Source organism: Haliotis asinina, chromosome 12, assembly GCF_037392515.1.
Source record: "Haliotis asinina isolate JCU_RB_2024 chromosome 12, JCU_Hal_asi_v2, whole genome shotgun sequence".
Taxonomy (NCBI): domain Eukaryota; kingdom Metazoa; phylum Mollusca; class Gastropoda; order Lepetellida; family Haliotidae; genus Haliotis; species Haliotis asinina.
In genome coordinates this window covers 40,211,912-40,225,568 of record NC_090291.1, presented here as the reverse complement: position 1 = coordinate 40,225,568, position 13,657 = coordinate 40,211,912, and the positions used below count along the sequence as shown (strand labels likewise).

Here is a 13,657-nt window from a genome sequence, read left to right as displayed (position 1 = left end):
TTAGCATTACGTTCGCCACTGAACCTCATCAAAACCCCTAAGGCCTAACCTACCCGAAATGATCACCCTGTTTCTGTTTTAGAAGGGGAATGGGGAATCACATTTAAGATAGATAAAGAATCCATCTATTGATATACGGAGCTAAGCATACCAGCAGAATTTTGGCCCCCTAAATTGGCAGATGGATAAACAAGTTCATCTACCATTTCAGATTAATAAATTGAGATTTATGCCACAATATGTCCTCGAAGTCCTATGTGTCCCTGTGAAATGGTTACTAATAACTTATAACGAATGAAATTATGGGTAAAATGGTAAATTCCTACATAAAGAAAAGTTGTCATATTGTAAAGTTGTATCAATTGTGATGGAAAAACAGAGAGCCACAGTCATGACAATGGATTCCAGAAGTCAAGACCTTATTTTGCATCACATGTAGACTGTCAGAACTCAGCTATTAAACTGACTTTGTTTTACTTTTGAATTTACATTAGATAATGGTTGTCTAATGCTGAAGGTCACATACTTTGAATATAATAAGATTTCATAGACTTCTCTCATGGGAGATGTTGATTAGCAAGGGCCAGCAGATAAAGGTAACATGGTTCATGTCAGTGGTAAATGGTAACTTGTCTATCCTTGGATTACCAACAAAAAGTAGTAATTTTGAAATAGGTTATAGCTTTGTCTATTGTGTGCAAATTGAAACTTTGTCTCATCACAGTAGTTTATGTAAGATATTATTGCGACACAATTATCATATTGACAATCATAAATGATTCTAAATAATTACTAGATATTTCATTAGGGACCTCTTTTTTTGACAAGGTCTGGAAGTTTGTCATTTAAAACCACCAGTTTCATTATAATTTGTTACTGTTATTACTTTTATATACAGCCATTAAACAACAATATCATTGCAGACAAAACTTATACAGATATGAATACACAAGCATTGAAGATTTTGGATTTGACATATTCTCTTTGTAAATAACAGTGTAATGAACATATTTTCAAAAAAACTTACTTGGACTTTGCACTGAGTATGAATAATGGCAATCTGACATAAACTCAAATCACCCCAAGAATCTAATGTTTATCATAGCAACAGATTGATTAAAAACAAGGTAGCATGATAACCCTTACAGAATCATTGAAATCAACATAGCATTAACTACTTCAGGTGGAGGCTGCCTCTGTGACACCAGATGGCGCTCAGTGGGGGGCTTGAGGGGCAGGATCTGATCCGCAACCTCCGTCAGCTCATCTTCAGCTTTGAGCCCTACATCCGTGAGGCTGTCTCAGCAGACCAGATAGAGGAAAACCTGATACACCTGGAGGAAAGTGAGGAGAATTTCCACAAGTGAGTTATATAGAAAATCTTTCTATGTGCCTTTTGAGATGAAAAACTGAGTTTGTTTTTTTGCTGCTTTCAGCAATATTACAGCAATATCAAGGCAGGGGACACCAGAAATGGGCTTTAGACATTGTGCCCATATGGGGAATCAAAGCCAGGTCTTCAGCAGGACAAGCAAACACTTAAACCGCAAGGCTACACAGGCCCTTGTGTCATTATGAGGCTTAAAGATGTTTTTAAAAAAATATAAAAATCTTTAGTTGACCCCCCCGGACTTGAAACCCTTCACAGTACACTATATCTAGACAAGGCCAGACACTTTGGTGGCCTGCTTTGCCAATCTCTACGCTACCATCGCATGTAATCGATAAAAACTTCATCTAAATGTAATCATGGGTGCTTGGCCTATCGATCACCACTCATAACACCTACCAGTTCTATATTGTTATTTCTACAAGTCAACTGAAAGCCGATTTTGACCCTCAAGTAAATGATCTTGGCACAATTGGTGGACGATAGCAAAGATGATAAGGCCTAATAAAGGGTGTGTGGTCAAAGCAAGCCCTCTCATGGGTTGACGCTTGCTATCATCTGCCATTTGACTGAAGATCAAGTTGGGTGTCATCTCAAAATTTTTATAAATTTAAAAAAAATCTTTAATCCTTGCAGTGACACAAGGACCTGCGCTAGGCTACCCCACCATCCCTTGAGATGAAATATATCAGCATAAGTTCATGTAGGCACAGGCAAACTGTAGCACAAATGGGGTTACGCAGCATGGAGAATGTGACAAGTCTTCTTATATGCAAGCAAAGCGAGCAACGGTTGGCAACACACTTTCCTGGCTTAGGTTCGAAACATATTTTTCCTGTCAAAATAAAATATTGCTGCCATCAAAAAGTACACTCTGATGATGGCGATATTTTATTTTGACTTGAAAAATATTTTTCGAACCGAAGCGAGGAAAGAATGTTGCCAACCTTTGCTCGCTTCGCTCGCATGTATGAAGTCTGGTCATTTTCTCTATGCTGCGCAACCCATTTGCGCTACAATTTGTCTGTGATGTAGGTCAATGATGCAATGTAATTTTTCCTATTGTACTGCACTCAGACAGATACTAACAATATTCTGACAATTCAGGGGCTGATGAGGGAATTAGAACTTGCACCGGTGCATCTTGAAACTGCAAAATGCAACCTCATGTTTATCTCCGCTGGATACAATATGTTGAACATGATCTTCAGCTGGGAAGCAGGGGCCCCTTTCACAAAACTCTCGTAAGCCTAAGGTCTCGTAACTTTTACCATAAAAGGTGACTATGCTTGTTGTAGGAGGCGACTAACAGGATCACATGGTCAAGCTCGCTGACTTGGTTGAAACGTCATCCTTTGCCACTTGTGCAGATTGGTGCTCATGATGTTGATCACTGGATTGCCTGTTATAGACATGATTATTTGCAGACCGGCGCCATACACCTGGACTATTGCTTAGTGCGACATAAAACTAAACTCACTCACTTTCTCAATTATTTTGTTATAATGATGTTTCAAATCATGAATACCCAAACTGTGCATGTATATAACTTTACCTTAAGCGGTCTATGCAACCTTAGGTTGCAATCAGGAAAGAGTTCGATCCTTAAACACCCATGAAAAACAGATCACCAGTTGCAGAGACTTGTCATTTCATATTTGTCATTTCCACTTTGTACTTGCCTTTTCATAAGTGTTTGTCATTTTATTATAAGACCATGAGGGGCTGCTAGCACTACGACAAGGCAAATGGTTTTCTGTATTTCATTGTGTTCGTGAGAGTGGATTTTTCTATAATATTTCAGCCACAAATCAGTTATTTCTGTATGATTCCAGATATGAAATCATAAAGTTACTGAAACGGAAAATTGATGAGCTTCTGGGACCTTTGATTGATGATGAAATTGAGCGATTCTCGCATATTGGGACCAACGGGCAGGAGACTGTGGTCAGTCGAATCACTGATCGCATCCTGCAGTCTCAGCAGTGAGTTGTCCTCATCATTTGCCGTGTCATGTTTATGACGTGTCATTACCTCAGAGGCTTTGTACATCTTAAAAACTCTTCTATCACCCATGGAACACAAATTGCCGATTTTAGCTAAATTGTGACTATTTTGACTAGTTGAGTCATGTTAGCCACAGTGAAGATCCGGGTTGGATTTGGTCTTCAGCACCCATGGTTGTGTAAGAGGTAGCTAATGGGATTGTGTGGTCAAGCTCATTGACTCAGGTGACACATTTCATCATATGACCACAGGTCCATGTTCATGTGCTTGTTTCTCTGGTCCAGATTATTTACAGACGGCCCCCAGTCAAATAAACAAGAATTCTTAGATCTGAAATACAAGTGGCTTTATACCATGATCATAATCATTGAAATCCGGATGCAAACTGACTACCAAAAAGTATTTCAAGGATATTTATTAAACACAAATGTGTTTTCATTATTTTGAAGAAAATTCAGTAATACATATCAAATGATGAAAGAAAATTATGTATGTCTGATGATGTTAATTAGACGAAATGCTCATCTGCTCATGGGATGATAATAACAATGTGTGTTTTTCTCCATCTTTTTTCAGATATCATGACTTCAACAAGAAGCTGAAGCGTAATATGACTGATGCTATTGACCAACTGCAGCAGAACTTCGAACAGGAATTCTCAGGAGGTCGTCATGGCGATGCTGGTTTTCAGACACGCAGGGAAAATATCGTTACAGACGATGAGGAGGTGAAGTAGCTGACGTTTCTTTCCTCTTTTTTTTCGTTCGTTTATGAATGAATGTGATTGTTTAAGTCAGATGGGTTTGTAGGAGGAGGGCTGATGCTCTCTAGGAGCATTGGTTTGTAGAATGGCTGACCCAAAGCGAAGTTCTGAATAAAAATTTTAAAATTTTCACACAGCCAAATGCATACTTATGTGTTCATAACAGGGAGATTGTGCCATATAAAAATCAGGTGAAGTTAATCAACGTTTGTCATGGTAAGTCCTTGCATGGCTGACTTTGGCAGTGTGACTCCTTTGAATTTCTCAGACTTCTGTCCTTCCCAACAACGAAACATTTACAGCAAAAGTGGACTCACCTTAGGCATGTGAGCTAGTTCAAGATACACATGTATTTCAAGATTTATAGCATGCCGGTTGTTGATGCCTAATGTCGGATTTTTGAGAATCGTGTATCTTTGGTGTTGTTGATTCTGTGGACATTGACGGAAAACTTTTCACTTGTATGTGTAACTTGTTTTCAGGGAAGTGTGATCATGTTTGACCATGACTACATGAAGCATGTAGCGGACAGTCTCAGCAAGAGCAAACCCACACAAGTAGGTTTCAATCTCTTTCTTGTTTTAAGTTGTTGCACTCAACATATTCCAGCTAGTTGACAGTTTGAGGATGATTATTCTGGACCAGCCTGTGGCTGCTATACTGATCACTGATCTACATGTTTAGGACACAATGATTTTCATCAACTGAGTCAGCGAGCCAAACTAACTCTATAAATAAGCAGGGTTGTAGGGGACAAGGTTGGACTCAAATCTTGCAAGGATTAAGTTTCGGCCATAAGTGGAGAAGACTTAAATAGATTTGATGTTCAGGTTCATATACTACCTATCAGAAGCTATACTCACTTAAAACACTCACTATATGTTATGTATATCTATGGTTACATCAAAGATTGGTTTCTCTTCTAACTTGGGGGAACACCTGCAAACCCTATGCAGATGAATTTTCATGAGGATTCTGCATGAAACTGTTGACACTGTTGGTACCAAAGGAATTCCTGTGCTTCATATGCTCAATAACACCTGGAAATTGGCCATCAAGTAATGGTTGTCTCCTAAGATACACATCCAGTCATATTTCACTTTCCTTTGATTATGAAAGACATAACAAATATCCATGAACATGATGGTGATGATGATGGTGATGATGATGGTGATGATGATGGTGATGATGATGATGATGATGGTGATGATGATGATGACATGAACATGATGGTGATGGTGTTGCAGACACGACGGGATGCTCTCCAGAAGCTGAACCAGATCATGTCTGCCGACTCTGTGAACTCTGACCACTGGCTTCAGTTGAAACGTAACTTACAACAAGTCATGTCCGATCCCGATGAACAACTCTCGGTACGTATAGAATAAAGAAATTAAAGTCGACTGGTGATTGGGTGTGTTGCCATTGTTCCTACTGTCACACATCTTGAGTTCAGATTTGGCGGAGGGGTGGCCTCGTGGTTAAAGTGGTCGCTTGTCATGCCAAAGACCATGGTTTGATTTCCCACATAGTTACGATGTGTGGAGCCCATTTCTGGTGTTTCCTGCCTGGATATTGCTTGAACGTGAATATAGCTGAAAGTCGTGTAAAACTAAACCTACTCACTCACTGAGTCAGAGAGAACAAATGTTGTTTAATGGCATAGTCAAGAAAATACTGAGTTTGGACATGATCAACCAGTGACATGTCTGTTTATGACATAGGTAAATGGTGTTGATAGTGGTTGTTATAGCAATAGTAAACCCTTATGACAGAGACCTGTAAATCATCAAATATGGACCAGTCAAACCAATGGTTGTTGTCATGATCAGCATCACAAAACATCCTGAGATGCTGATCCTGAGGAGATGTGTATGGGTCTGTAGTCTATGTAAAAAGCAAGAATAAATGTGTACTTGCAGTTTTCTTAAAACTGTGACTGGAATGTATTTGAATAAACTATGAATAATAATATTTTTTTAGTTTACTTTTTTACCATTTTTATTTCCACGGTATAGTATATGTACAAACCGTTCACCTTAATATACTAATTGATAATAATGATAACGGCAATAATAGTTTTGCTAGTTTTGTATACATAGTTCAGTTACTTAGTGAATGTTCATGGCACTAAATCATAACTACCTGTCTGTGAATCACTTATATTTTATTCTCAGTTCACTGAGGAAATACATCTGAACCTATTGTATGAGTAACAGTATTGTTAGCATCATGATACTACCGGGTACCCATTAACTTCAGTATATATGTGTTGACCTGTGTCTGATGTCTTGCTGTAGGCCCTGAGTGTAAAATTCATCGCCAAGGCTTTCACCAGCACCACTCATCAGACAAGGGAGATCTACATCCTGCTGAGTAAGTAGCACTTAGTAACCGTGGTAACAAACTCTCAAGGTACAGAGCTGTCATGTTTTGAAAGACTGATTTCAGTTCATATGACATGACAAGATGCTTGTTCTTAATTAGAGCAAATACTGTATAGGTTATAGATTCAAATGGAGATGATGTTACCTGTGGTTTAAATAGGAGAGACATTAATGTGTTTGGCATAATTCTTTACCTTGAAAGAAGTCATTATTTTCAAATGTATAGAGGATACTAAACGACCTTCCGTGTAATACCATTTTCATTAAACGAGTAAATGATCTGGTAAAGATACAGTGGAAGATGTCTAAACCGGCACTCATTGGGACTGAACAAAAATATGGTTTAGACAAAGTGCTGGATTGTAGATTGATGGTAAATGTTTAGCCATGGATGGGGCTGAGATTGTATAACAGTGTTGACAACTTGCCAGATTGGACTCATTCTGGTTTTAACAGCTTCCACTACACTAAATCTGTAATGAGTTTAATAAAAATGCTATTTCAAGGAAGCAAGTTTAGTATTCTGTTTATTACAAGCCAACATAAATTAACAGACACTGCAGTGAAATTGCCTACAGTGTGAGGACTCAGCTTTCCATGAGTCAAGCAAGGTCTAGTAAAATTGTGACAGCGACATTAGCATTGTGACGTCTTGACTTTGAACCACTTTGATGTCATATGTCAAGTGGTATTACACTAGTGTAATATTGCCATAAAAATATTACACTGCAGTATCTTCCACAGACGATTAATAAAAGATGTGAAACAGACATGGTTACTTACTGTGAAAGGGAATAACACATGAATGAGATTATTTCTGATCTTATCTTCCTTAACACTCATAATTCGGTCTAGGTAATTCTTAGAGGAACCATGCAGATGTCTGATCTCATTCACAACAGCACGAAAAGAGGTTCACGCTTAGAGCTATCTGCTCTTGGCTATGGGGGGCCCTATGAGTACCTGTAGGGGCGGTCTCACAAGAAAGAAACAAATTTTTTGTTTTGTAAATATTTCATTCTAAAATATGATTACACCTGTTGTGGGATTTAAAATGGACATTTAATGCTTATGAGAACCCTAAGGTGGACTCTTTTCAAAGAATCAGAAACCTCCACAGGTTGTTCATATTTTTTGATCGTCTTGTATATTCATGTACATTTGTGCAGTAAAACACTGTAAGGAACTGTGATTGCCCTCTTTGTTGATGTCACATTCAGTTGTTTAATGTTGTCACAGATGACGAAATACAGAAACAATGGTTGCTAGGCAAAAGTGAATGTGCACATATGACGTATATATGACCCTGGTCATGTTTCACTACGTGGGAAATGATGACTTCATAGACATTACAGTAATGGGTATTGAGAAGAAAAAAGCCTTACACACCAAAACCAACTGACAGAGTGTTTTTGTTATAGCGGAATATCTTCTAGAGCAGTTCCAGTCCCCTAACAGCTCCATCCCCCATGTGAAGGCGGGTCTCGACTGTGCCCGACCAGAGATCAGCAAACTCCTCAAAGCTGTAAGTTAGATTTTCTGTTTTGTTGGTTTCAAGATGTGGTCAGCCTTGGACTGATTAATTTTATGTCATCTCACCATGATGACGTTTGTCATTCTTATTTCTGTTACAGACTACTTTGATATAGCTGGAATGTTGTTGAATGGGCGTTAATCAGCAACACAGAACAATGCATGAAATGTCTCCTATATCACTGCATCACTGAATCATATTCCTCTTTTCTTATTTTTGTTGAATGACTTCATTGAAAGATGACAGCTGCAGTCTCTTGTCTAGATCGTCTTCCCTTAGTTACCTTGACCTTACACCTACTTATTGTGAATTATCTTCCTTAGTTACGCCTGATGAATGAGTTCCAGCAGGAAGCACCAAATTATTGGATACGATACCCTGATAGGTGAGTGACTTCCTCCTGTGTTCACCTTGGGGGAATTCTGGGATAAAAATACTCATTGTAGGAGGTTCTTGCCAAGACGTTCATCACAGAAGACTCAAAAACTCTAACATATGAATTAGTTTGAATGATCCAGATGTTATCAAACATCACGGAAAGTTAACATTCCAGCAGCTTAAAGAACAAGTTTTATAGTGAAAATGAATACTCACAATTGACAGATCCATTCTTAGTTGAATTGGTCATTTTACTTCATCTTATTATTGATAACTTTGTGACAGTGGTTTGTGCAAGTTGTTTTGTAAGACATTGGAACAAATAGCATATAGCATTTCTTTATGTTCAGGTATGTAGAAGAGATTGTCGAGAGCACTCTGAACCTCATATCTGTCCCCCAGTCGGGGCCCACTCAGAGACTCACACCATTACACTTCATTGCTCTCATTGACCCCAAGGCACAGTGGTTCATCAAATGGATGGTAAGAGCTACTATTTTTAGCTGACAATGATAATGGTGTAACTGTTGTCTTAACCTACCTCATTTTTGCATAAAACTTTAGCATTTTTACCATCTTCTCTGTATTTATAATGCCTATGAAACATTGCAAGGACGATCCCAGCACTGATGTCTTTGAGGAATACTTTCAGGATTCTCATCTAGTTTAGAACGGGAGCCATCTTAATTTGTCATGGTTCTCTATTTCCATATTATTATGATGTTTAATCCCAATATTGCCCAATATTGGTGCACATAGTGGCTGCAAGAACTGTGTAATCCACAGGGAGCTGAGATTGATAATACGATGTGCCATTGAGATTAACTTCCAGTGATTGAGGGAAAAAATATCAGCACCCCGGAGCACATACCAGTTGCACAGATGTGTGTGCTATAAATATCCTATTATGTAATGTAAAATATTGCAAATTTTCAAAAAAAGATTCAGCATTATTTCTTCTAGTATGTAAATTACGATAAAGGTTCTGATGCAGTAAACTGAAGATTTGTTGTAAACATCACGGATGTATAAGTAGTGTGATGAAAGTGCATCAGTTTGTTGCCTGGAACTGATTCTCATATCTCTGCCCTAGTTTGGTTTTAATGTGTTTAAATCCCAGATTTGTACTGGCTATGATGCCAGGTAAACATGTAAAATCTGCTTTTTGATAGACTTCCTTCCCTCAGTGATGCTGGCGTTTCTTGGTAAATGTATAACTGAATACTGTTCCATTCAAAGTGAGATATTTGTTCCAGCATGGCAACTACAGCAGGAAGGTTCTACTGCAGACTCTAGAGAAGTACAGACCTGTTGTAAGTATATAGACTCAGTGTTATGGTAGGAAGCCAAGGGACTACAGTAGTAACTAGTCAGACTGTATACTTGATTGAATATTTCGAACTTGATTGAAAACTGAGATCACACTGTTGGGAAACTTAGGACTGTGTCATTTTAACTGCACTTATTTTCTCTCACGTGTAATGATGTTGTAAATATGCCAGTTCCAGATTCACTGTGTTCTCATGTTATCCACCATGCTCTCTCCTACTCTCATGTCCTCCCTGACTCACTCTGCATCTTGTTCTCTCTCTGACTTTCTTCTATGTGACTCTTATTTCATCTGTCTCTCCCTGTACTATTCACTAATTTGCTGTCATATTCACTCTCTAACTCTTAACAACTGTCACACTTTTACTTTCCCTTGACAGTCTGGTCTCTCTCCCTTATGATGTCATACATCTCGTGCTGTCCTCTCTTTTAGAATCTTGTTATTTCACTCTTGTACAGATTAGGTGAGATACTGCATTCACTCACACATGACTCTGTTATAGTCTTCCGTTGCCTGGTAGTTTGGAGACAGATGTTGAGATGCTGTTTGTTTGTGTTCTAGGTGGAGAACACAGTCAGGCACTGTCTGGAGTTTTCTGCTGCTCGCAAGTTCCCTCAGGATGTGACGAGTGAGATGTCTGACTCGGTGTCCAAGTTGTCCATCAGTATGTTTGATAAGTACTGTGTTGTGAGTGAGCGAGTTTAGTTTTATGCAGCACTCAGCAATATACCAGCTGTCTGTAAATAAATGAGTCAGGAGCAGACAATCCGGTGATCAGTAGCATGAGCATCGATTTACACAATTGGAATACAATGACATGTGTCAATGAGCCTGACCACCCGATCTTGTAAGTTGCCTGTAATGTCAAGCATGGGTTGCTGAACATCAGTTCTAACCGGGATCTTCACTGGTTACTGTATAGTGAGGTATGAAAGATTAGTGTTGGCTTGCCAGTTAATCGAAACAAGAATAGTGTCTGCTTTTGTGTTTAGGTGAAGATGCAATAAATATTAATATTTGTTTAATCAGGGGATTTAGTAACGCTGTATATATTCTTGTAATGTTGTAAAGATGAATGAAAACTAAGTTGTATGGATAGTCAACTTCTTTATTGCAGTCAGTCGAAGTAAACTTATCCTCAGTACTTTTCGTTACACTCCACCACTGAGTCTAACAAAACCTTATGGGAGGTTGCGTCAGGTAACCTTTGAGATTCACCAATCAGAACACAGCTTACCAAATCGCAAAAGTGCACATTCACACATCCCTTATGAACTTTTTATCTGCAAAAGGTTTGTACCCGAACGATTCCGAATGCCATTTAGGGTACGATCGCTTCCGGGTGATGCACACGGCGTACGTACTGCCATGACAATGCTGAGTAAACAGTCGCTGACAATAGTGTTTTTGACAATATTCAAGGATGTTATCTTGCTAATGTTATATTAGCTAATGGTAACCATGTCAACAGAACCCCCAAAGCGTATATACTGCAGATCAAATAACAGTGTTATATGCTGATTTTTGTTTGTGGAGAGATCTGTGTCGGTGACCTGAATATTTTGAAAGTCCCTCCGATCACTAAATAGTAGCCATTGTCTGATTGGTTAAATCTATTTAACAGTCTCGCATTTGATTGGACTGTTGTTGGTTGCTCAAAGGTTACCTGACGCGACCTTCTACTAGGTTTTGTTAGACTCAGTGGTGGAGTGTAACGAAATACACTGAGACAAAGTTTACTTAGACTGTTACTGCAGTGAGTGTGACTCGTCTTTACGACTTCTAAGATGCCTCTCAAAGAACTTATTCAACTTCTACATTGAGACAGGGCAATTAACACCATCAATAAACTTAGCAACATGGACCTATATTTTCGAAGCTTTCTTAGCACTAAGATAGTCGTAAGTTAATGTTAATGTATGGCACTTACAACTATCTTAGCGCTTAAGAGAGCTTCGAAAATCTAGTCCATGGACTTGATAATGGTGTTAGTACCTATACCGAAATGTAGCACTCATTGCAATAGAGAAGCAGGGCTCTAGATAAGGACCATATTGGCGTATGTACGGATAAAAAATATGCAGGAAATATGGTAGGAGATAATTTTGAAAACGCAGCAGATACGCATCACAGCATAAGAATCATTTACGGACATATTTATCTGAAAACATGTTGTTTCATTGTTCATGGACCTGTTTACCCAAGAGTAGCAATGTTGTGGTGCATATATAAACGAAAAACAACATTACTGTTACTAAATTAAAGATTTTCTAGCACTTCTATATTGACAAAATAAGCCTTACTTACTCCTGATGACGAAAAATTACCTGGAGCCCTGGTGAAGTTGACTATCCTTAAAACTTGATTTTCCTTGACGATGTATGTAATTATTTTGCCATTACAGATATATCATCAAGTGATCAGCGAATGTTCTACACTGGTCCAGAGTTAGACTACGCATACTTCATCCACTGCGTGTGTATCCTGGGTAGACTTCTGTGCTTCCAGAATGGGCGCAAGTTCTTTCCCCTCAAGCTTAAAGATGGCACGTATATATATTGATCAATACATTTGTAAAGCGTAAAGCACCCAATATCCACCTTACAGACGAGTATGATGCTATGTGTGGTACTTGTGACATGAATCTGACTTCAGGTATGTATATATAAAAATGTCAAATGTGCCCTACACCGTCTGTCGGCTGTGAGTGAACTCCACTGATGCCTTATGTTGCCATAGGAACCATCTCTCATCTGAAACTAGTCTCTGCCTCGATTTGTTGGTTAAAACTAGAGTAACCCTAAAATTGTTTGTATATATCCAAAATTGAAAGAGGAACTTAGTAGTGCATTTTAATTCAAGAAGCATTGTTGATGCATTAAGACTATATTATTTCATCAGTTTGTGAATCTCTGACTTATATATTCTAAATCTCAGCTGTAGCTGATTTCCCTCATTTCCGCATTACTCTAACTGTCCCCTGTGTTTTCTTTTCATTTCCCTAAAATGCCCACTCTGTGAGTTACAATGTGAAAACTGTGATACTGCCTGTGATTGTGTCATCATGTATCTCCATGTTTACAGAAAGCGTGACCATTAACCGACTGCTGAAGGCTCTAGTTTTGCTGATAGTTGATCCAGGAAGTACCTCCTCCAGCAAGTCCCCCAGTAGTGAGTGAAGATGTTAACCTTTAGCAGTGTATCAAGTACAGGAGAAAACACACCTCCAAGGTTTTGGTAGACAATGTAAAACTGGAGGGGGAGGGAAATCCCGAGGAGCGGAGCCCTGAGGTATTTCCCGACCCCAGTGGTTTTACATTGTTTACCAAAACCAGGGGGGAGAAGTGTTTTCTCTATCATATATATACCGTCAATGATAGGTAATTACAATGTAGATGATCATTTAATGAAGCTACACAACAATAACTGAAGTGTGCTTAAAATCAATTTAAGGACAGTAACTATGAGTAGACAATTTAACCCCACCACTTTTGTTGGTCCGGTGGCCGTGTGGTAGAGTGTCTGCCTAGGTATCTGAGAATTGCGGTTCCAATCCCACTTGGAGAACACTTTTGTATTGTGAGTTTAATCTTGAACAATAATTTTCAATTGATTTCAAACACTCATGTATCATTTGAATGTTGATGTTCGTATAAAGTTAAAGGAAAAGTAAAACCTGGGAAGCAGTCTTACTAGCGAAAAGTACAACCTGGGAAGAGGTCTTTCTAGCGAAAAGTAAAACCTGTCCCTCCAAAACAAAAACCTCAAATGCGGTTATTCCGGGAAAACCAGAGATGACCTAACATATAGTGAGAAGCACACTTTAAGTTTATGCATAAGGCCCATCCGACCGCTTGAAACGGGCTAG

At 38.7% G+C, this 13,657-nt stretch overlaps 1 protein-coding gene across 1 annotated transcript in view; it reads left to right on the top strand.

The window, feature by feature from the left end:
• Positions 1-1,189: 1,189 nt before the first annotated feature.
• LOC137258655 (protein broad-minded-like) overlaps positions 1,190-13,657 on the top strand; it is a 40,507-nt gene continuing 28,039 nt past the window's right edge. Inside the window, exons 1-13 of the mRNA XM_067796352.1 lie at positions 1,190-1,363; positions 3,226-3,375; positions 3,974-4,124; positions 4,643-4,717; positions 5,408-5,533; positions 6,461-6,536; positions 7,969-8,072; positions 8,405-8,466; positions 8,810-8,942; positions 9,716-9,772; positions 10,351-10,453; positions 12,194-12,334; positions 12,874-12,960. Coding sequence (XP_067652453.1) covers positions 1,209-1,363; positions 3,226-3,375; positions 3,974-4,124; positions 4,643-4,717; positions 5,408-5,533; positions 6,461-6,536; positions 7,969-8,072; positions 8,405-8,466; positions 8,810-8,942; positions 9,716-9,772; positions 10,351-10,453; positions 12,194-12,334; positions 12,874-12,960 — 1,420 coding nt within the window. The 5' untranslated portion in view covers positions 1,190-1,208. The remainder of the gene's footprint in view (positions 1,364-3,225; positions 3,376-3,973; positions 4,125-4,642; positions 4,718-5,407; positions 5,534-6,460; positions 6,537-7,968; positions 8,073-8,404; positions 8,467-8,809; positions 8,943-9,715; positions 9,773-10,350; positions 10,454-12,193; positions 12,335-12,873; positions 12,961-13,657) is intronic.